This window comes from Miscanthus floridulus, chromosome 6 (genome assembly GCF_019320115.1).
Source record: "Miscanthus floridulus cultivar M001 chromosome 6, ASM1932011v1, whole genome shotgun sequence".
Taxonomy (NCBI): domain Eukaryota; kingdom Viridiplantae; phylum Streptophyta; class Magnoliopsida; order Poales; family Poaceae; genus Miscanthus; species Miscanthus floridulus.
In genome coordinates, this window is record NC_089585.1 from 67,500,949 (window position 1) to 67,524,702 (window position 23,754).

At 42.5% G+C, this 23,754-nt stretch overlaps 1 protein-coding gene and 1 non-coding gene across 3 annotated transcripts; both read left to right on the forward strand.

The window, feature by feature from the left end:
- The first annotated feature begins 837 nt into the window (after window positions 1-837).
- Window positions 838-976, forward strand: LOC136462109 (small nucleolar RNA Z247). Its single transcript, XR_010760629.1, has one exon. It is a non-coding gene; the product is annotated as a small nucleolar RNA Z247 (small nucleolar RNA).
- A 4,052-nt stretch (window positions 977-5,028) lies between these two features.
- Window positions 5,029-16,956, forward strand: LOC136456088 (ABC transporter B family member 9-like). Of its 2 annotated transcripts, none has more exons than XM_066455849.1 (12): window positions 5,029-5,453; window positions 10,406-10,460; window positions 10,652-10,827; window positions 11,371-11,592; window positions 11,701-11,939; window positions 12,234-12,759; window positions 12,849-13,122; window positions 13,571-14,237; window positions 14,861-15,089; window positions 15,182-15,448; window positions 15,531-15,794; window positions 15,871-16,956. In XM_066455849.1, the coding sequence occupies exons 1-12, from the start codon at window positions 5,160-5,162 to the stop codon at window positions 16,513-16,515; spliced, it is 3,858 nt and encodes a 1,285-aa protein (XP_066311946.1). In that variant the 5' UTR covers window positions 5,029-5,159; the 3' UTR covers window positions 16,516-16,956. The 2 variants fall into 2 exon arrangements, with proteins under 2 accessions (XP_066311946.1, XP_066311947.1); XM_066455850.1 differs by having other exon boundaries at window positions 14,906-15,089.
- Window positions 16,957-23,754: the final 6,798 nt, after the last annotated feature.

The following is a 23,754-nucleotide window of genomic DNA, read 5'->3' on the forward strand; positions in this document are numbered from 1 at the left end:
GTGCTGGAAATCTGTGTGAGCACCACGTACAGACAGAAGACTCTTTAGATGGTCATGTTAGATGATAGGATATCTTCTGTTGATATGATAGGATATCTTCTGTTGATATGATAGGATACGGCTGTTGTAACTTAGCTTGTAAGGTAAGCGTATGTATCCCGTGTATCATGGCATGATCTGTTGAGATCAACATGTAATCTGTTGTACACCATGTTTGAGTATAAATACATGAGCCAAGAGCCTAGTCAGGGTAATCTCGTTCCCATGTTTCTTTATATGGTATCAGCTAGCCTTTTCTTCCTCACGGAATAAGATCCAATGGCGGAACCATCTGCCGTCAATGCGCTGCTCGCCTTCGGCCTTCTCCCCGTCGTCTCGGAGAAGCTCACTCGTGGCAACTACAACATGTGTCATGCCCAGGTGTCGTCTACGTTGAAGGGGGCTCGTCTCGCCGGCTACATCAAGAGCACGGCCGCACCCCCGCCTGAGTTCCTTGAGGGGGACTCATCCTCCCCTGCCGATGGCAAGAAGCTCACCGATGGCAAGGAGTCAGAACCGCAGCCAAATCCGGCGTATGAGAAGTGGGTCTCTCAGGACCAAATCGTCCTCAGTTACCTCTTCTCCTCCCTCTCCAACGAGGTCTTCGGCCAGGTCGCGACGGCGACCACCGCGGCGGAACTGTGGGCCGCGATACAAGATCTTCACGCCTCACAGTCTCGGGCGCGCGTGATGTCTACGCGCATGGCCCTGGCCACGGCGAACAAGGGGACGTTGTCCGTGGCGGATTACTTCGTCAAGATGAAGGGCCTCTCCGACGAGATGGCTGCGGCGGGCTGCAAGATGGAGGACGAGGAGTTGGTCTCGTTCATCCTCACGGGCCTTGGTGATGACTTCGACTCCATTGTGTCTGAGGTGGCGGCGCGAGTCGAACCGATCTCCGTCGCCGAACTGTATGCGCTACTCATCAGCTACGAGCAGCGCAAGGAGATGCATGGCGGAGGTTCTCAATCCTCTGTCAATGTGGCCACCAAGGGTGGCCGTGGGGGGAACAATTCCAACCCCAACCAGTCCTGTGGCCGCGGTGATGGTGGTCGCGTGGGTTTTCGCCGCGGCGGTGGTGGCCGTGGCAATGGTGGCAGAGGCGGCGGTGGTCGCAATTTTTTGTTCGGCGTCTTCTGCCAGCTCTGTGGCAAGGAGGGCCATACTGTGGTACGCTGCTTCAAGCATTTCGATGCCACATTCACTGGACCGCCACAAAAGAGTGCATCGTCGGCGACCACGACTGGTATGTGGATTCTGGAGCCACAGATCACATAACTGGTGAACTGGAGAAGTTTTCCTTCCACGATAGGTATCGTGGAGGAGAGCAGGTACACACGGCCAGCGGGGCAGGTATGAAAATTGATCACATTGGTCATAGCATTTTGCAATCCCTAGTTCGTGATATTCATCTAAATAATGTTCTCCATGTTCCTAGTGCCAATAAAAGTCTTCTTTCAGTCCATCGTCTTGTTAAAGATAACAATGCATTCCTTTAACTTCATCCCAAGCATTTTTCTCTTAAAGAACAGGTGACGAGGAGAACACTCCTCGAAGGGCGATGTGAGGGTGGTCTCTATCCGTTGAAGCCTCAATTGCACACACCATCTCCACCGAATAAACAAGTGCTTGGTGTCTTCAAGCCCACTACCTCCTTGTGGCATAGCCGACTTGGTCATGCCTCTGCTCCTGTCGTTCAGCAGATTATTAGTCGTCATAAGCTTTCTTTTTCTAGTAGTTCGAGCAATGGTGTGATTTGTGATGCGTGTCAAATGGGAAAGAGCCATCAATTACCTTATCCTAAGTCAAATAGTGTTTCATCTAAACCTTTTGAGCTTGTTTTCACTGATGTATGGGGACCGGCACCAACTTCTGTGGGTCGGTGTTCTTATTATGTCAGCTTTATTGATGATTATAGTAAGTTCACGTGGATCTATTTGTTGCGTTATAAGTCTGAAGTCTTTCAATGTTTTCGTGATTTTCAGAACATGGTTGAGCGTGAATTTGATCATAAGATTCTTGCAGTTCAATCGGACTGGGGAGGGGAATATCAGTCCCTTAACTCCTTCAAACGCCTAGGCATAGCTCACCATGTATCTTGTCCACACACACACCAACAAAATGGATCCGCTGAACGTAAACATCGCCACATTGTCGAGGTTGGTTTGTCCCTTCTTGCACATGCATCCATGCCACTAAAATATTGGGATGAAGCGTTCTTAACAGCTGTTTTTCTCATCAACCGTCTTCCATCCAAGGTCATTGCCAATGACACACCACATGAGCGCCTCCTCGGTTCACCTCCAGATTACACTTTTCTTCGAACTTTTGAGTGTGCTGTTTGGCCAAATCTTTGGCCTTACAACACCAAGAAAGTACAATTCCGGTCAAAACGCTGTGTTTTCCTTGGGTATAGCAATCTACACAAGGGGTTCAAATGTCTTTATCCCTCGACAGGTCGCATATATATTTCCTGTAATGTGGTGTTTGATGAGACGGTGTATCCTTTCGCTCAACTTCATCCCAATGCAGGAGCTCGTCTTCGTGCTGAGTTTTCACTTCTTCCCGATATTCTCCAAAACCCATCGTCGGACCTTGGGGACGCAAATTTGCTTGATCAATGTTTGATTAATTCTGACCCTGCTAACACTGTGGCAAGCTCCTCTACTGCTGTGGATGAAACAGGAACAAACCTGGCGCAAAATGATGGAGAAACAACGCATTCCGGGGGTCATTTCATGTACCCCTCTTCCTCATCGCATAATGACAACGGGGGCACGGGATCAGGAGGTGATTCTCCTGCTCCTCGTACCGGGTCGGCGGCGGGATCAGCTTTGGGGTCGGGGTGCCCTGGTCCTTCGCTGTCGGGCCCCGGATCCTCTACATCGATGAATGCCGGGCTGCAGTCTTCGCTGCCGTCGCCTCCCACACTGGATCTATCGCCTCCAGGAGATTTGTCTCCTGGATCCGCTACAACGGGTGCGCCTGAGCTCTCCCCCGTGCTGGCTGCTGTGACTACACCGCCTACACCTCCTCTGCCTCCTCTGCATCGGCATGGCACGCGTCTTCAGCACGGGATCACCAAGCCGAAAGTTTGTTCAGATGGCACTATCCGGTGGGGGCTTCACAGCTCCGCTGAGCCAGAGGAGCCCAAGAATGTGAAGGCTGCTTTAGGAGATGCTCGATGGGTTTCGGCCATGGATAAAGAGCATACTGCTTTGATGAACAATCAGACTTGGCACCTGGTTCCACCGCCCAAAGGCAAGAATATTATAGGATGCAAGTGGGTTTACAAAGTTAAGAGGAAAGCTGATGGTACTATAGATTGGTACAAAGCACGGCTTGTCGCCAAAGGATACAGGCAGCGATATGGGATAGACTATGAAGATACCTTCAGTCTAGTAGTCAAGGCTGCAACCATCCGACTTATTTTGTCAGTGGCAGTTTCCAAAGGTTGGTCTCCGCGACAACTTGATGTTCAAAATGCCTTCCTTCACAGCGTGCTCGAAGAAGAAGTATATATGCGCCAACCTTCGGGGTATGAAGACAAGAGGTTTCCAAATTATGTTTGCAAATTGGATAAGGCACTATATGGTCTCAAACAAGCACCACGTGCTTGGTATACACGTCTGTGTGGCAAGTTGATTCAGTTGGGCTTCACACCATGGAAAGGTGATACTTCCTTGTTTTATTACAATAAAGGGCAAATTACTATGTTTGTGTTGGTATATGTCGATGACATCATTGTAGCAAGCTCTTCACCAGACACTACAAAGGCTCTGCTCATGGATGTGGAAAAGGAGTTTGCTCTGAAGGATCTAGGAGATATTCACTATTTCCTTGGCATAGAAGTGAAGAGAGGGGTGGATGGCTTAATATTGTCGCAACAGAGGTATGCCACTGATGTTGTGAAGCGGGCGAATATGGGCAACTGCAAGCCGGTGGATACACCCATCTCTACTTCAGAAAAGCTTAGCATCACAGAAGGGACTAATCTCGGTGAAGAAGATTCAACAAGGTACATGAGCGTTGTTGGAGCACTCCAGTATCTGACACTCACTAGGCCTGATTTGTCCTTCGCTGTTAACAAAGTGTGCCAGTTTCTTCATTCACCAACTACAGCACATTGGAGTGCGGTGAAAAGAATCCTACGATATGTGAAAGGAACTTTGACCATGGGTCTAAAGATCAGGAAATCGAACTCAACTCTTGTCAGTGCATTTTCTGATGCTGACTGGGCATGCTGTGTGGATGATAGGAGATCAATTGGAGGGTTTGCAGTGTTCCTTGGTCCGAATCTTATATCTTGGAGTGCTAGGAAATAACCTACTGTGTCACGGTCTAGCACTGAGGCAGAATATAAAGCTTTGGCCAATGCAACAGCTGAAATGATGTGGATTCAGAGATTGTTGACAGAACTTGAAATACCACACTCTCTAGTTGCTCGGTTGTGGTGTGACAACACAGGAGCTAAGTATCTGTCAGCTAACCCGGTTTTTCACGCAAGAACAAAGCACATCAAAATAGATTTTCATTTTGTGCGTGAAAGGGTAGCACAGAAGCTCTTGGACATCAGGTTCATAAACACCGATGATCAATTGGCAGATGGATTCACAAAGCCTATCACGGCATCCAAATTGAAGGAGTTTAGATTCAATCTCAACCTTGTTAGTGGCTGAGATTGAGGGAGGGTGTTAGATGATAGGATATCTTCTGTTGATATGATAGGATACGGCTGTTGTAACTTAGCTAGTAAGGCAAGCGTATGTATCCTGTGTATCACGGCATGATCTGTTGAGATCAGCATATAATATGTTGTACACCATGTTTGAGTATAAATACATGAGCCGGGTAATCTCGTTCCCATATTTCTTTATAGGTCACGTGATGATGCCGTGCGGCCAAAGCACGAGCACGCACAAGTCGTGACCGTTTTATATGCCAGGCCGCGCCGCGCGGGCCGCGTTGCGTCAAACATACCGCCAGCGCGCGCCAAGAAGACGGAAGCTTACCACTTTATTACCAGCCAGCATCCTCCACCAGCAAGCAAGCCGGCCAACTAACACATCATCAAGACCGCATCTGAATAATCCTCGATCGGAGAGTAGCAGTTGACCCTGATGGGAGGCGACGACAGGAGGGAGAGGGCTGAAGCTAGCTCCGGAGATGGAGGAGGACGCGAGGGAGCTGCAGCAGGCAGCCGTGAGAATCCGAAGCCGGCGGCGGCGGGGCGCGTGCCGCTGTACCGGCTCTTCGTGTTCGCCGACCGGACGGACGCTCTGCTTATGGCCGTGGGCGCCGTCGCGGCGGTGGCCAACGGGATGGCGCAGCCGATCATGACCTTCATCTTCGGCGACATCATCGACGCCTTCGGCTCCTCCGCATCCCCGGACGTGCTCCACAGGGTCGTCAAGGTGCCACCTTTAACTCATATACGTCTCAGCATGTACTATTTCGTAAGGGACAATACTATGGTACTCCGATTACCTATTACTCTCTCTGCTCTGAAATACAAGGGATTTAAGTTTATCCTCAATCAAACCATATAAAGTTTAATCAAATTTATAGCGAAGAGTATTACATCTATCACATCAAAGATGTAAAATGAGAAAATACATTTCATAACGTATCCAATGACACTAGTTTGATACTATACTTCTCTTCTATAATTTTGATCAAATTTAATATAATTTAAATTAAAAACTTGTATCTCTTATATTTTAAGACAGGGAGGTTGGAGGTAACAGCACAGATGAATCTGAGCCATTGATTTTTTTTAGGAATTAACTAAATAATTAAATATAACAAAAAAGAGAGAAAATAATCATCCAAGTCTGATATTCATCGAAGAACACACGAAGCGGGCAGCCCTTCCTATGTGCACAAGCTCGGAAAGCGGCCCAGGGCTTGGCGTTCTTCTTCGTGTACACTCGCGTCATCCGAGGTGGACTGATTTTTTTAGAGCTGGTGATTATATGGACTTCTTTTTTAGGGCTTTCTAAGACAAAACTAGAAAACCAGACGCAGCTTTGCCGCGCGCCCACGGCTACGCAAGTGGTCCAGCCTATCTCTGTCGTTGGGTTAATCTATGCGGTGTTTAACTATCCTTGGTTGCATATGTGCTTCCTGATTTTTGCTGATCAAAAGACAATCTCCAGTTTAACAGTAGAGATGGAGGAGATCTGCACAGAGACTTTAATAGGAAAAAGTGAAAGATGAAAGTCAAAATGGCATTTGCTGCCATTATTAAGAATGTAATTGCAACGACCAAATAAATTATGTTGCTTTAATTTCAGTTCAAAGAGGGGCTTCATATTCCTTTACCAAGACCGTAAGATAATATACATTTTGAGTAGCAAGATATATAGTATACAATTTCAGTACATAAAATGTTCATGTTCTTACAGACTGTGCTACCCGAGTTAGATAACATAACTGAGGAGCAAATGATAGTGAGTTGCAGCCTTCATCAATTATTAAGGCATGGTCACAACTTCGGAGTGCAAGTGCACATATTTGTTTTTGTATCTTTGAGAAATTGATCGAAACTTCACAGTACATAAGTTCCTTTTTCCAGGGGATCAGAGTACATAAGTTCAGAGAAAAGAACTTTGTAATATCTTGGCACAGGAGATATATGCCTGCTATTGTTTGAAAGACTACCCCAACTTGCTTCGGACTGAAAGGCTATGTTGTTGTTGTTGTATTGTTTGAAAATATGATATTGTAGTTATCTAACTTGTAGATTGGTCAATAGTAATCTAATACTGAACTATATATTATAATTATATTGGTATTATGCTAGTTACCTATGCTTAGATGGAAAATGTAAAATCAACCAAACAGTTAGATGCTGCTGTAAATTCAGATATTTAGTTCAAATGAACTTTGCATCTGTACCATTTGTACAGTGCTGATTTTTAGGTTCACACCAAGCCTTAAATATTCCACTACAAAATCTTGCAATCTGTGGAGCGCCGAATTCATAAAGTACATAAACGATAATAGATGATACAATTTCATAAACTTTAGAGCCATGAGGCAACTGAATATGGAACCGAAGTGTAACCTGATGATGTTGAATCAACAAGGTCTATAGGAATTGGAGAAACATCATAAAAATCGCTAGCTGCTGCATGACTGCTAACAGATGACATTGTCTTGAAGAGAAGTACATACATAAGGAAGGAACAAATAGTTTGAATAAATATGCATTAGCTCATAGTAGAAAGGAGATTTGTAAACAGATTGCTATCTGTCGTTTTAGATTCTCCAAACACTAAGCATACAAGTTACCATTCCCATTTTTGTCAGTTTATGGGGAACATTTTCAGAATTGGACATATCCATGCTTCCAATGTGCGATTGAATTTCGGTGATGCGGTACCATTGGATCGATAGAATCTGTTTACTAAAAAATTAAGGACATCCACTAGAGCAAGTACAAATGGCTGTTTAGCACAACTTTATTGTAACTTATACATCATACAGTAGCTAGCTGACAGCAATCTCTCTCTCTCTCTCTCTCTCTCACCCCTAGTATGTAGAGAGTATATATAACATGTTTTCTAGTATATATAGGAATCAAAGAGCTTTATCTCACGCACATACTATTGGTAGTTACGTGGCAACTAATGGTTGATGACAACTTTATTTTATTTTCAAGACAAAATTTTTACTTTATTTTATTTTTCAAGACAAAATATTTACATAATGTAAAACTACGGCAGCAAACGACCCGGCCCGTTGATAAATTTACTCTATCTCGTGGTCCTAGCCTGCTTAGGGACTACTTTTTCAGCTTTAATTTATCTGTACGTAAGCTAAAAACAAACGTATCCTAGCCTGTAATATGACTGTAACAGTCTCATTATGTTACAATCCAACAACCCACTTTTCCAGGCATATATGTTAGTTGTGGATGGTTACCATCTGAACAAAATCTGAATTTTAGCTTTGTACCGCGAGGAGGTGTAGCTCCACTGGTGCATGGAATCTCATTTTATCCTTTAATTTTTCACCAACATGTCTCATCATGTACTATTTCATAAGGGACAATACTATGGTACTCCCATTACTTATTACTCTGTCCTCTTAAATACAAGCTAAGGGCAAGTTTATCCTCAATCAAACCATATAAAGTTTAACCAAATTTATACAAAGTATTTACATCTATCACATCAAAGATGTAAAATGTGAAAATACATTTCACAACGTATCCAATGACACTAGTTTGATATTATACTTATTTTCTATAATTTTGATCAAAGTTAATATAATTTAAATTAAAACGTGTATCCCTTATATTTTAAGACGGAGAGGTTGGAGGTAATAGCACAGATGAATCCAAACCATTAATTTTTTATGAATTAGCTAAATAATTAAATATAACCTAAAAGAGAAAAATAATCATCCAAATCCGATATTCATGGAAGAACACATGAAGCGGACAGCCCTTCCTAGGTCGTTCGTGCACAAGCTTGGAAAGCGGCCCAGGGCTTGGCGTTCGTCTTCGTGTACACTCGCGTCATCCGAAGCCGACTGATTCTTTTAGAGCTGTGGTGATTAGATGGACTTGTTTTTAGGGCTTTCTAAGACAAAATTGACCTGTGAATGACTGGCCAGCTTTATAAATTTAGTGACTGAATGGTGGGATCTATCTCATATTATATATTTTTAAAAATTATTACTACAGTACATTAAAAGTAATGTCTTGTTACCAGCGAACAATGAAACAAAATCTACTTGGCTAGTAGACAATCTGATTTATAAAATTGCTAAAAAAACACCATACAGATTCAAATGTTCATTTTCGACTCTTGAGAGAAAAATAACTACGTTGAGATATTATTTTTGCCTCTAGACCTTTCTTCTTCCTCCCTTCCTTTCTATTCTTTCTCATTCCTTTCCGTTTCTCTGTCCCCTCACCGGCCGTGTCGCCACGTCTAGCAGCAGCATTACCGTTATGCTCAAGTTATTTCCCAACCCAATTAGTTCATGCATGCATGTAACATGTTTTAATCGTGTCTGTAACGTGTTTTGTCTCTAAAATTTTGTTAGTTGTCATTACATCAGACCATAATCTGACATGACATGTTTAACGGTTTTCTTGGTTCGTACGATGTGTTCCTCACATGACTTTTGTATACTTTTTTACTACGATGAACATGAGCATAATGTTGTATATATTATGAACTTGCTAAAAATTTACTTTTACATGGTACCTGACGAGAGTCTAACATAAAGATATGTTGAGTTCCTGGGAAAGAGGAAACCGACTGACGGACCCCCCAACCGATCCCATAGATCGCTCGGGGGTTATACCCATCAAATAAGCTTGCGTGTACCCTTCGGAGGGAGTCAAGGAGAGCCCAAGCGCCCCTGCAGCCGTCGCCCAATGCTCGGGGCCGGGGCTCGGCCATAGCCCTGGACAACCGAGCGACGCTAGCCCGAGCTTGACCTACACCCAACGCCCGGGTGGCAACCGGTGTCCTGAGCTATCTGCCAGGATCTAGCCCATCTGCCAGGATCCGGCTCAAGAACCCATCAAACACTCGAGGACTGATAGGTATGGAGATGTTGCGCCATCTGTCCGTTCAACGGACGCGAGGCCCTATCGGCTACTCTCTCGGTAGGCGTCACGCAACGGGCGTGACACAACAAGACAATGGACTCCACCAACGCCATGGGCGGATTTGGTGTCCCGCCCAATAAAGAGACCCAAGTCCTAATAACCCCGCTAAGTGGTGATTCAACATGGATTCTACATTTTGGAACCAGGCCAATTTGGGAGCGACTTTGTGATAATGGAACCAACTGGCAAAAAGTATTATCGATGCAAAAATCAATGCACCAATTAGGTACAATAGAGTTGTAATTCACTAGTTGTTCCGGATGCTCGCCAAATCTGAAAAAACCCAGAGGTTATTTGGATTCCTCGGAAAACTCCGGCCTACATCACCATTCAAAAATTCTTCCCCTGATTGGGCATTCCTAACACGAAGATCGCTATACACTGCTGGATGTAGGGCTTAGAAGCCCAGACCAGGATAAATCGAGTCATGTCCCTTCCGTGTATTGAGTGTCCGAGCCATCGGAGACCCACACATCGACTTCCGATGAATAACCATGATGCTGGCCGCGATTACAATCCTGTGACAGGGAGTACCGTAATATTGCCTCTGTTAAATGTCTTTCATGTAAAACTACAAAGAACTCCTTTACAAATGATTGTAAATGGTGGGAACTCAAATCTGAAACAAAACTGTACTGGTCATCTAAAAAGAAAAAAATATATAGGTTAATTAGGTAACTGGCTTTGTTTTCTTTTTCTTTCTTTGAACAATGGCCTGTTTCCTTTTCCCAGGTGATAATGAACTTCGTTTATCTTGCCATTGGAGCAGGGTTTGCGTCAACACTTCGTAAGTGGTGTATTTCCTATCCAAAATTTGTCATAGCCATTACTGGGCTGAAATCCTCTTTTGATTTCAGAATTTGCCAACTTTAGGAGATGATTACTTATACAGAAGATTTGTTTTCCTGAATTTCTTTTCAGTAATGGATATTACTAGAAACAAATCTCTGTCAATTTAGTAACTTGATATTTTGCTAGAGGTATCATGTTGGACAATTACTGGAGAAAGACAAGCAGCACGAATCAGAGCCTTGTATCTCAAGGCAATTCTAAGACAGGATATTGCATTCTTTGACATGGAAATGAGCACCGGACAAGTGGTTGAGAGGATGGCAGGGGATACATTCCTAATTCAAGATGCCATTGGAGAAAAGGTACGCTCCTTTGAAACTGTAGGAAGTGAAAGGCTAATAGCTAAATTGCATTTCTTCTTCGATGTACATATTTTGAACTCTTCGATGCGTGGTCGCAGTCCCTCTTCTCTTAGTAAAATACGCGCAATGCATGTTCTCAATTTTTTTTCCTTTTTGGATATCCATGACCAATACGGTACAAAAAAAGGCTTATGTTTGAGTGCATTTTTATGCTATAGATTTCTATAAGCAACATGGCGAAGATTTTTTTTTATTTCCTGAGATGAGTTTCAAAAAAGTGTGTACAATGATTAAACATATACTTTTGCACATGACTTACAAAAAGAAGTGTGTAGAAAAAGCAAAGTCGACAGAGAAGCCAAATCCTAATGTTACACAATGTTGGTAACATGAACTTGCTATCAAATATTGCATAGTTTTGTACCTTAATATTCTTCAAGTAGAAAAATATATGTACTCGGTTTGTTTATGAACATCTGATAAACCATAAGAACTGTTCCCTTGTTAACTCTTTGGGGTGTTTATGCACATATTTTTCATTAGGTTGGGAAGTCCATACAGCTCCTTTCTACTTTTGTTGGTGGCTTTATTATTGCATTTGTGAGAGGATGGCTCTTGGCCCTTGTTATGCTCTCAAGCATTCCTCCAACTGCCATTGCTGGTGCGATTGTTTCAAAGGTGATGACAAGACTCTCCACCCGCATGCAAGCAAAATATGGTGATGCTGGGAATGTTGTCGAACAAATGCTTGGAGCAATTAGAACGGTTAGTGCAACTTCTTTGTGGTTATTCACTCTTGCATCCTTTACTTGTAATAAGGTAGCTAGCATTGTGATGTTCTGGTAACCTAGCTGATCTGCTTATGCTTTGAAGGTTGTGTCATTCAATGGTGAGAAGCAAGCTGTAAGAACATATAACAAGTTCATAAGAAAAGCATATGAATCTGCTCTACAAGAAGGTGCTGTAAATGGACTTGGATTGGGTTCTGTAATGGCAATCTTATTTTGCAGTTATGGGTTGGCCGTTTGGTATGGATCTAGACTGATAGTTGAGCGAGGATACAATGGCGGCATGGTTATTTCTGTCATAATGGCTGTCATGATCGGCGCTTTGTAAGTATCATAACCTAAGTGATCATGATCACTGAAGATTCTTAAATGAGCAATAACGTTCATGATAAATGACCAAATGCTTCTACGTGGATCGGCCTCACTCTCGATGTGAATATATCTTAATATCTACTTCAATATGTTATAAAACATTCTCTAAAAAAAATGTTATCAAACATGGAGTATAACATATTTTCAATCCCATGTGCTTTTAGTAGGGTCTTTCCATAGCTGTTTTTTTCTTTTTTGCAGACCAATCAGCTTTGCTAATTTTAGTTACATATGTCTATTCTGCAGGTCCTTAGGTCAGGCAACACCATCAGTAATAGCTTTTGCTGAAGGTCAAGGAGCAGCATATAGAATGTTCAAGAAAATTGAACGGAAACCCGATATTGATATATATGATACCACAGGTGTCATATTGGAGGACGTAAAGGGTGATGTTGAACTGAAGAATGTGTACTTCAGCTATCCTACCAGGTCTGAACATTTAGTATTTGATGGATTCTCATTGCGAGTACCAAATGGCACAACTATGGCCCTAGTTGGGGAGAGTGGCAGTGGGAAGTCGACCGTGATCAGCTTGGTGGAGAGGTTCTATGATCCACAGGCTGGAGAAGTTTTGATTGACGGAGTTGACATCAGAAGAATGAACCTTGGATGGATAAGAGAAAAAATTGGTCTCGTCAGCCAAGAACCAGTGTTATTCTCAACTACAATCAGGGAAAACATTGCCTATGGAATGGAAAATTTAACACTAGAAGAGATCAAGGGAGCAACTGAGCTTGCAAATGCTGCTAAATTCATTGATAAGTTACCAAATGTACATATAAACTAATGCACTCACAATGTTAATTAGTCACTAACTTTCTGCCACACATTATTAATCAGTATATCTTGTGAACATTACAGGGTCTTGACACATTGGTTGGGGAACGTGGAACTCAATTGTCTGGAGGGCAGAAGCAAAGAATAGCTATTGCTAGAGCAATCGTAAAGAACCCTCGGATCTTACTACTTGATGAAGCAACCAGCGCATTGGATATGGAATCTGAGAGGGTAGTTCAAGAAGCTTTGAATAGGGTAATGTTAGAAAGGACTACAATTATCGTTGCTCATCGCCTAAGCACAGTGAAGAATGCTGATGTGATCTCTGTCCTGCAACATGGGAAGATGGTTGAACAAGGTACAATATGTGAAATTTGAAGACTAATTAAAATCCTAGAAATAGATGTGTTTTCCTTTAATCTCTAGGAAAAAAATATTGTTCCCATGTTGCCCCCATGTGCTGTCCTATAAGATTGTAGGTCGCAAAGTACAATGTTTTTACCAAATGAAACTATAAATAGACACAAGTTACAGCCATATTTTTAATCTTACGAGCATATTTTATTTTAGATAAATAGAAAAATCATTTAAAGCACCAATGCAAGATGTTTCTGATAATTAATTGATAGATAGCAGACAGTCTATCTACTAATTATGTAATAGCCATAATATATATGCCCTTATGGTCATCCTAAAAATTATTAGTCCTTTTGTATGGTAATAAAATATTCATTCTTTTTTGCTCAGCATGGTATTTGAGCTGCATGCTTAGGTAGATAACTTTTTCTTGTATGAACTCTGAGCAGGCTCACATGTAGAACTAATGAAGATACCTGAAGGTGCTTACTCTCAGCTCATACATCTACAAGAGACACGACAAGGGGCAGAGTTTTCTAGTGTTGACCCTGATATCATAGTAACAAATGGTTTTGGCTCAAGATGTACTAATAGCAAACCAAGAAGCCAAAGTATCTCCAGGCAGAGATCAACTAGTAAAGGATCTTCCTCTTTTGGGCATAGTGGTAGGCACTCCTTCCCTGCTCCACTTAGCCTACCTGATCCTATGGTACTTAATGGATCTCCTGATGTAGAGGAGACTACCGACAAAATGACTAGAGCTCCAAAGAAAGCTCCAATTGGTAGACTCTTCTATCTGAACAAACCAGAAGCTTTTGTTCTTGCACTTGGTTCTATAACTGCTGCGATGCATGGAGTCATTTTTCCAATATATGGCACATTAATTTCAACCGCGATAAAGGTGTTTTATGAGCCACCGGCAGAACTACAAAAGGACTCCAGGTTCTGGGCAAGCATGTTTGTTGTGCTGGGTGCTTGTGCATTTGTTCTTATTCCAATAGAATACTTCCTATTTGGATTAGCTGGTGGGAAGCTTGTGGAGCGCGTGCGATCACTGACATTCCAAAGTGTAATGCGCCAAGAGATCAGCTGGTTTGATAAACCTGAACACTCAAGGTGTGTTCAATTCATTATGTTTCAAAATAACCTGTTTTCCTGTTATCCTATGAAACATTCCTCCAGCTGGTCTTTTTCATGTATAACTATGAAATCAGTGTCTTGGTTGTTGCTCTCACTTAAAATATCTTAAAATATTTGTATATATATATATTTTTGTATTCAATCAAGTGATGCAGAAATCTTATAAAAACATATTCATATTTTTTTATTCTGAACACTACCAAAATCATTAATTATGTTGACCTGACCATAGAAGACAATATTACTATAAAAGGGCGTACCCAGTGCAGAGAGCTCCCGCTCTGTGCGGGGTCTAGGGAAGGGTGTCAGTGGCAAGCCTTACCCTCGCATGTGCAATACGAGGAGACCGCGACTCGAACTCGGGACCTTCCAGTCACAGGCGGTAAGACTCTACCGCTTGCACCAAGCCCGCCCTTTAGAAGACAATATTACTATGGTGTCAAATATTTTTATCAGACATCATTCATCTTTGTTACACCTGTTTTCAGGACTAAGAAAAGTATAAATGACCAAATGCTTTTTATGAACAACTTATATGCAGTTAGCACTACAACAACCATCAACACTCATACCATAAATTTCCTTTTATTTTACTTTAGTGGAACAATTGGTGCAAGGCTGTCAACTGATGCTATGAATGTTAGGCGACTTGTTGGGGACAATTTAGCACTTAATGTTCAGACTGTATCCACTGTCATATCAGGCTTCACAATAGCAGTAGTTGCAAACTGGAAGCTGGCACTGATTATCACTGTGGTGGTTCCTTTTGTGGGTTTCCAAGGCTATGCCCAAATGAAGTTCCTTAAAGGTCTCAACAGAAATGCAAAGGTACATGCTATGGATAAATCAGAAATGTTGTTCCTACAAGCATTTATCTAATGGAAAAATATTTTTTTGTCTAATTGTTTGGTTGGACACAGTTGAAGTATGAAGAAGCGAGTCAAGTAGCTACTGATGCAATCGGCGGCATCAGAACTATAGCATCGTTTTCTGCTGAGAAGAAAGTGATGGACGCCTATGAGAAGAAATGTGAATCTCCCATAAAACAAGGAATAAGGGAAGGCATTGTTGGTGGCTTGGGGTTTGGCTTCTCATTCCTTGCCTTCTACTTTACATATGCTCTGTGCTTCTATGTTGGTGCCAAGTTTGTTCAGCAAGGAACGGCAACATTTCCTGAAGTGTTTAGGGTGAGATCAAAAAATTTTATTATTGTGCATAGAATTGATGGTTTCACATGTTGTGGTTAACTGGTCTAGTAGTGGCTTTCAGGTCTTCTTCGTATTAGTTTTAGCAACTAGCGGAATCTCGCGAACAAGTGCAATTGGCGCAGACAGCACCAAGGCTAATGATGCGGCTGCATCTGTCTTCGAAATTCTTGACCAGGAATCTAAGATCGACTATAGCTGTGAGGATGGTATCACCATCACAAGTGTGAGGGGTGAAATTGATTTCCAGAATGTGTGCTTCAAGTATCCGTCACGACCAAATGTTCAAATCTTGAAGGATCTATCACTGAGCATTCCTTCTGGAAAGGTCAATTTGGATAAGAACAAAGTAGTAATATACAATTTTGAACTGAACTAATTTTTTGTGACATTATCACTTGCAGACTGTTGCACTAGTTGGGGAGAGTGGAAGTGGCAAGTCCACAGCGATCGCACTACTTGAAAGGTTCTATGATCCAGACTCCGGTAAGATCCTCTTTGATGATGTGGAACTTCAAGCCCTCAAAGTTAGCTGGCTTCGGCAGCAAGTTGGACTAGTTTCGCAAGAGCCCGTACTATTCAATGACACCATCCGCTCCAACATAGCTTATGGGAATCAAGGGGAGGCATCTGAAGAAGAGATTGTTGCTGCTGCTGAAGCAGCCAATGCACATCAGTTCATATCTGCTTTGCCTAATGGGTACAACACCATTGTCGGCGAAAGAGGAATCCAACTGTCAGGTGGGCAGAAGCAGCGTGTAGCCATCGCAAGGGCCATCATCAAGGATCCCAAGGTGCTCCTGCTAGATGAGGCAACAAGTGCGCTAGATGCAGAGTCAGAGCGAGTGGTGCAAGAGGCGCTGGACCAAGTGATGGTTGGTAGAACGACCGTGGTGGTAGCACATCGCTTGTCAACAATCAGAGGTGCAGACATCATTGCTGTCCTCAAGAATGGGGCAGTAGCCGAGAAAGGCAAGCATGAAGAGTTGATGCGGACAAAGGATGGAACATATGCTTCGCTTGTTGAGCTAAGCTCTAGCTCTTCATGATCTAGTGAAAGGTCGGGCATCATTCAAAAGTTAGATAATCCTCACATGGATTGGGTAAGATGTCAAAATGTTGCTACTCAAAGTGAATGGATTGGTTGATAGTAGGGATTCCTTTTGCATGTATGTGCAAACTCGGTCAACACAAGCTCTACATAAAGTGCTTGATGAATTGAAAGCAATCACTGAAAGCCATCTTTAGTTTTCGTTGATGTATCTGACACATTACACACATGTGTCTGTTCTTATTGGGGGAAAGGATACATATCATGAGCCTTAAGCCCATAACTGATCCACTTTAGGCCTTGTTTGACTGCAGTCATGTTCATCTCAATCCACATATCTTGAGGTAGATTGGGATGGAAAATTAACTAATTTCCTCCCTAAACACACATGGATTAAGGTGGATACGAGTGCACAAACATGGGGTATAGTTATGTGTATTGTGCCTTATAAAAATCACATTCTAGCGGCACATAACTATCAGACAAATTATTTGTTATAGTTCCAACTTAAGTCTGTTGCACTATGTCTTATAAAAGTGAATGGAGAGAGTATAGTTCTGTGTTACTAGCACTACTATACTTGCATCTTTCACAACCACGTCATAAACCCCATCGCAGTCCAATTTCGGCCTCGGCAGTAAGCTGTCGGCAGTGATAGTCGTAGTCATCACTGTCCCTATCTGAGACCGTCTGCGGTGTACACAAACACCGCCGTATTGGCTTATGATCCGTCCACGATAAGGTCCTTACTTCTGTCGCATTGGAGCACGACCCGGTTGTGTTGGTATACACTAGCACCGCTGTGTTGGCTTATGATCCGTCCGTGATTAGGTCGTTGTTTGCGTCACGTTGTACCACAACCCGCCTATGTGGGTGTACACTAACACTGCCATTTTGACCAATGATTAGGATCATAGTTGCCTTGCACAATGAGTGTGTAGTGCGTGTTCACCGTCGCTTTGGCGCCCGACGCGTATGTCTCAAGGTGGACATCACCGTCACTTCAGCGTATGAACCGTCTGGTCATCGGTAATGGTCACCGTCGCATTGCAGTATGATTCAGCAGTGATACACTATTGACCCCTACCACATGAGAGGAATAGCGGCGGTGTTGGTCGTCTGCTTCACCAACGGCGAGTGTTATGCCGGTGATGACCAAACAGACAACGGCCCTTACATCAGACGGTGACAGAATTGCATCCGGTTTTTATAATTTATTTACTAATTCAGATGGGCCTTAATAACTTACTGAACACACACCATATAGATATAATCATTACACACCATTCATCATGTCCACAATGAAGAATACTTTTTATAATAAGAAGCGACACTAACATAACAATTGTGTCAACTCAAGAATTAACACAAGCGGTACATAGATAGGAGAATAAAGGTTCTGCTCCCTACTGTAGGGTCGAGATGGTGGACTAGACGGGGGGTGAATAGTATTTTCTAAAAATTAATCGCGTCGGCTAACCGAAACAAGTGCAGAATTAAGACGATCGGTCTAGCCAAGACTACACCCCTCTATCTATGTTCTCTAGCACCTTCTAAAGATACTAATTAAGCAACAAAGGTGCCGGGCTAGCTAGAGCTCACCTAACCAATTCTAGAAGCAAGGTCACACAAACCTATGCCGCTAGTACTTCAAGCAACAAGGGAGCTCCTACACAAGCTAGTAAGCAAAAGCACAAAGCCACCTAAGCTTACTAGCAATGCTCAATAACAAGGCAACCAATGCTAAATTAGAGAGCGCAATTACTTAGCTACACAAACTAAGTAATGTGACTAACAAGGTTACACAAACCAAATTAGCCACGTAAGGGAGCTACTTCTATGCTACACAAGCAAGAAGGTAACTAGTAAGCTACACAAGCTAACTAATTACAAGAGCAACAACACAAGCTTAATGTATATGAAAATAATCGCAAGCTTGTGTAACGGGGATGCAAACCAACAGGAAGAACAAGGTTGACACGATGATTTTTCTCCCGAGGTTCACGTGTTTGCCAACACGCTAGTCCCCGTTGTGTCGACCGCTCACTTGGTGGTTCGGCGGCTAATTGGCATCACCCGCCAAGCCCGTACGTCGGGCGCCGCAAGAACCTACCCCAAAAGTGAGGGTAGCTCAATGACACGCTTTACTAAAGTTGCTCTTCGCGGCTCCCGCGGGGCGAGCACAATGCCCCTCACAAAGCACTTCTCCGGAGCGCCGCACAAGCTTCTTGCGGGCTTCGACGGAGATCACCACCAAGCCATCTAGGAGGTGGCAACCTCCAAGAGTAACAAGCACCACCGGCTTGCAACTCGATCACCTAGTGCCACTCGATGCAACCTCACGATGCAATCACACTAGAATCGCTCACTCACACAATCGGATGATCACTATCAAGTATGTGTGAGATGGAGGGCTCCCAAGCACTACCACACAAGCCACCAAGGCTCTAGTGTGCTCAGCTCTAGCCATGGCCGATGCCACCTTCTATTTATAGCCCCATGGGCTAAACTAGCCGTTACCCCTTCACTGGGCAAAACTCGGGACGACCGGACGCTGGACCTCAGTGTCCGGTCGTGCGATACACGCCACGTGTTCCCTTCTTCAAACACTGTTCATCCGATCTCAACAGTCATCTGACGACCGGACGCTCCAGCTTGAACTGACCGGACGCAGCAACCCCAGCGTCTGGTCATTTGCAGTAAGGTACCGGACATGACCGGACGCGTCCGGTCGATCATGATTGGACACAACACCAGCGTTCGGTCACCTCCAGCAACACTGCTCTGCCTGCGTCATCACACGTCACCTTGACCGGACGCATACGACCAGCGTCCGGTCACTTCCAGCGCTAGCGTCCGGTCGATGACCGACGCCTGCACGCTGTCTGCCATCACTAACCGGACGCTGGAACCCAACGTCCGGTCACTGCGTGACCAGAGTCCGGTCCACTCTGTGGGACCTCTCTTTTCTATATAGGGCACCGGTGGAGTTTCGAACCCTTCTCACCTCCGTTCCATCGCCGAGTTGATCCACATCAACTCCAACTTTATCTCCTTTGTAAATGTGCCAACACCACCAAGTGTACACCACCATGTGTATGTGTGTTAGCATTTTCACAATCATCTTCCAAAGGATTAGCCACTCAACTTGCCACGCCACTCAATCCTAGCGACGATGCAAAGTTAGATCACTCGAGTGGCACTAGATGACCGATATGCAAACAAGTTTGCCCCTCTTGATAGTACGGCCATCTATCCTAAACCCGGTCATAAACTTCTCTACACACCTATGACCAGTGAAATGAAATGCCCTAGGTTATACCTTTGCCTTGGGCATTCCATTCCATCTCCTCCAATGTCGATGCAACACATGCACCAACACGATCAACAATGATATGATCCACTTCATATCATCACGTGATCATATTGGTTCATCGATCTTGACTTCACTTGCTTTTCACCGTTGCCTTCGTCCATCGACGCCTAGTCTTGCTCAAGCTTCACCGCCACGTGGTCCATCGCTCCAAAGCCTTCGACTTGCCCTTCACGCTTGCAACCGGTCCATCAAGCCAAGTCTTGTCTTGATCTTCTCCACCTTTGATCACATGACTCAATGTCATGTCTCATGTGCAATGAGCTCCTTCATCTTCACATGTGTGAGCTTTGCAACATCTCCAAGCCATTTTCACCTTCATGGCATATGTTGCTCACACATATGTACCTGTGGACTAATCACCTGTGTATCTCACATAAACACAATTAGTCCACCTAGGTTGTCACTCAATTATCAAAACCACACAAGGACCTTTCAATCTCCCCCTTTTTGGTAATTGATGACAACTCTACAAAGATATTGAAATTAAGTTCTTTTGGATTCATGTTGCTTGCCCAAGCAATTTTAACCATGTGAAAATGATTTTGGACAAGTACCACAAACCCAAGATGGTAGTATTAGCTCCCCCTACATATGTGCTAGAATGTTTGATTTGAAGCTCGCACATATGCATAGATTAAAATTGTGGGAGAGTAATTACTACCGGATGATGCTAAGGTGTATAGAGTAAACCTTTGAAGTGTGATACCAATCGGAGTTGCACCTTGAAGTTCATCCTTAGCACCATGGTTAGCTAGATATCACTTGGCAATAAAAGCACTAGATACCTTGTGAGATCATCATTAAAAGCAAGGTACTAGCATTACTTAAAAAGCATACCAAGTGTCTAGCTATCATCCTATGCATGCTAGTTATCAAATCATCATTCAAGTTCTACAACTAGCATACACCACACAAGCATACACAAGCATGCATATTGAATTTTGAAGGCTTATGCAATGCAAGCAAGAACATGAATATGCACATATCAAATGCAATCAATCAAAGTTCATGAGCTTGCTCCCCCTACTTGTGTGCTTCTCTTGTCCAAGAATTTTGATCCATCTCTTTTCTTCAATGTTACTCCCTCTTTGTCCATGTCCATGTCCAACCTGTACTTCTTTGAGCTTTTATATCTTATCTCTCCCCCTTGTACAATCTCAATCTCAAGGCTTTCATATCTTTGTACAATCTCTCCCCCGTTGTCATCAATTTCCATAAAAGGTGAGCTTCTCATTGATGCAAAGGTATACGTTTGGGGTAGATGGTTGAGGCTTGAATATTGCATTTTTGATGGACATCACTTGATTGTTGGAATGACACCATTTGTAAATACCACATGTAGCTTGTACCACTTGTATCTTGTGTATGGCTTCTTGAGATACCACACATAAGATTTTTGATCTTGTGATCAATTTGTGGGACACCTCCCCCTATGTGATAGCATGGGTCATCTATTTGATACACTTGAGCTCTTGTAGGTGAGGGATGCATTCTTCATTTGATGATCACTTAAAGTTGAGGATCACTTGTGGAACCATCATCTTGCATGATTGATACCGTGTGTAGATATAATAGCACTTGAAAGAATCTTCTAGTATGGAACCACTTGTTGGATTTTTCAATAAGAACCATTTCTTGAACATTTGCTATCTTTACGAGTACCACTTATAGGATATCACTTGTGAGTTGATCTAGACATCACTTGTGAATTCTTGATGAAATACTTGAGTCTAGATACCATTTGAAACAAACAAACTAGATATCTATTTGTATTGTTGTCTTGTGCTTGTACTCTTATCCCTATCATGAGCTTCTATGATTGACTTGAACTAAAATGATTTGCCTAAGCTTTCAAGTCCGGTTTGAACCAATGACAAGCTTCTTCACACCTCTTGCAAGGGTTATCTTGCCAATGTTGTACTTGTCACTTGTTAGCAATCCAAATTAGATCAAGTACTTGGGATCACTAGCTCATGAACAAATTCATATACTAACCACTAGATCAAGTAATCATTCAAACAATAGTGGTAGGCTATGAATTTAAACATTTCATTTTTTTAATGCATGATCCTATGAAGCATGTACTATATGCACTAACCGCATACTAGTAAGGGATGAAATGATCATACACATTACAATGATACCTTTGCTATGTTGGAGTAGAGGATAGTCACATAGATTCCAATTCATTACTCCAATAGCAATGTGAAGTCCAATTATAAGCTTGGTGAAGACCAATAGATACCCTGTTGAATTCCATTCTTCACCCATATGAAATGAATACCACTTATGATCAAGTGCACTTTCTTGTTGTGGTTGACTTGCTTTATGTTTTGATTTTTGTTTGCATGAGAGCATCAATTTGAGAATACTACTTGAAATATCATGACTAGCTCTCTTTTGGGTGTTGCTTGCTTTTCTTGATCAACCCTTTTGATTGCTTCAACTAAGCATCTCAAATGTTCCTCGGATCACCACTTCCATGTTACCCTTCCAAGTACCACACTTGGTTCACCTACACATAGGCGGCAAGCCCCTACACAAGGGAGAAGTGACCTCTCTCCAAGAATCATTCTTGATACCCACTTGAAATGACTTGATCCAAGTGATGGACTTAACTTGGTGAGTAACCTTGATTCCTTCTTTAAGTCCTTTTCTTTCTTCTTGTTTAAGTCATTTTCTTTCAACCAAATGATTTCCAATAATCACTAGAACTTAAACTTCAACTTCATCTTGAGTTTGATCTTGATCTTTCAATTTTAGTACCGAATGTGTGCAAAGTACACTCCACAATCAAAGGGCCTTGTACTCTTTGCTTGTCATGCTTTTAGATCATTTCAAAACCAAACTTAGGTACCTCAAACAGTTGTAAACATGTTTCCAACTTGAGGACCTTTCAATCAAAGTGACTCTTGATCAATCCAACATTTGTTACTTTTCTGACAGATTCTGTACCCTTCAAAGAATTAAGCATATCTCCCAAAGTACAAATCCAAATATCACTAAATTTGGTGGGGATGTGCTTCACAAAGTTATCTAACAGCTGTAAAAATTTGATCTTCATTTGACTTCTATATTGCTACCAAATTTCAATTCTTCCACCACTGCTACATGCTGAAAACTGCTGCACTATAGCTGACAAGAACCACTCCAAAACTGAAGCATTTCTTATCCAATTTTCATGAAATTTCTACAGCATCTTATACCATAAGTCTAAAGCATGTACACCAATTTTCATGCCAATCCAATAAGTGTTGATTACTCAAACATGGCTAAGATCACAGCTAGCTCAGATTCTCAATTATAGGACGGATTTCAACAATTTGAGCTATACTTCATCAAATATGAATCAAACTTGAAACTAACTTGTTTGAATACTTTCATAAGACATATATCCATTCAAACCACTTACTAAATGTCATCTCATGAATTTATCCAATACAAATCAATCCAAATTTGATTACTAAGCAATTATCCATTCAATCAACTCATAGCAAGCAACATTGCATATTTATCCAATTCAATCAACTCACATGCACCCAAATGAAATGATCAACAAGAGATATACCTTGGTTAGCTCATGATCATCCAACTAGCAAGCTTTAACTCAATTATTTGCAAGTCATCAAATATATCCAATGAATCACCAACAACTTGAAATTGACACTTGTATGTTGTAGTACATTTGGACTTCACTCAATTTGTCATGGCATTGGGATAATGATCATCACTTAGCAATACTTGGCTCAACTTCATGATCAACAAGATGAATATCATTTGAACCAAGCCTCCAATGCCGTTGGTACCTACAAACAATCATCCACTTTTTGATGGTACCCAAACAACTTTGGGTCCTCTCAA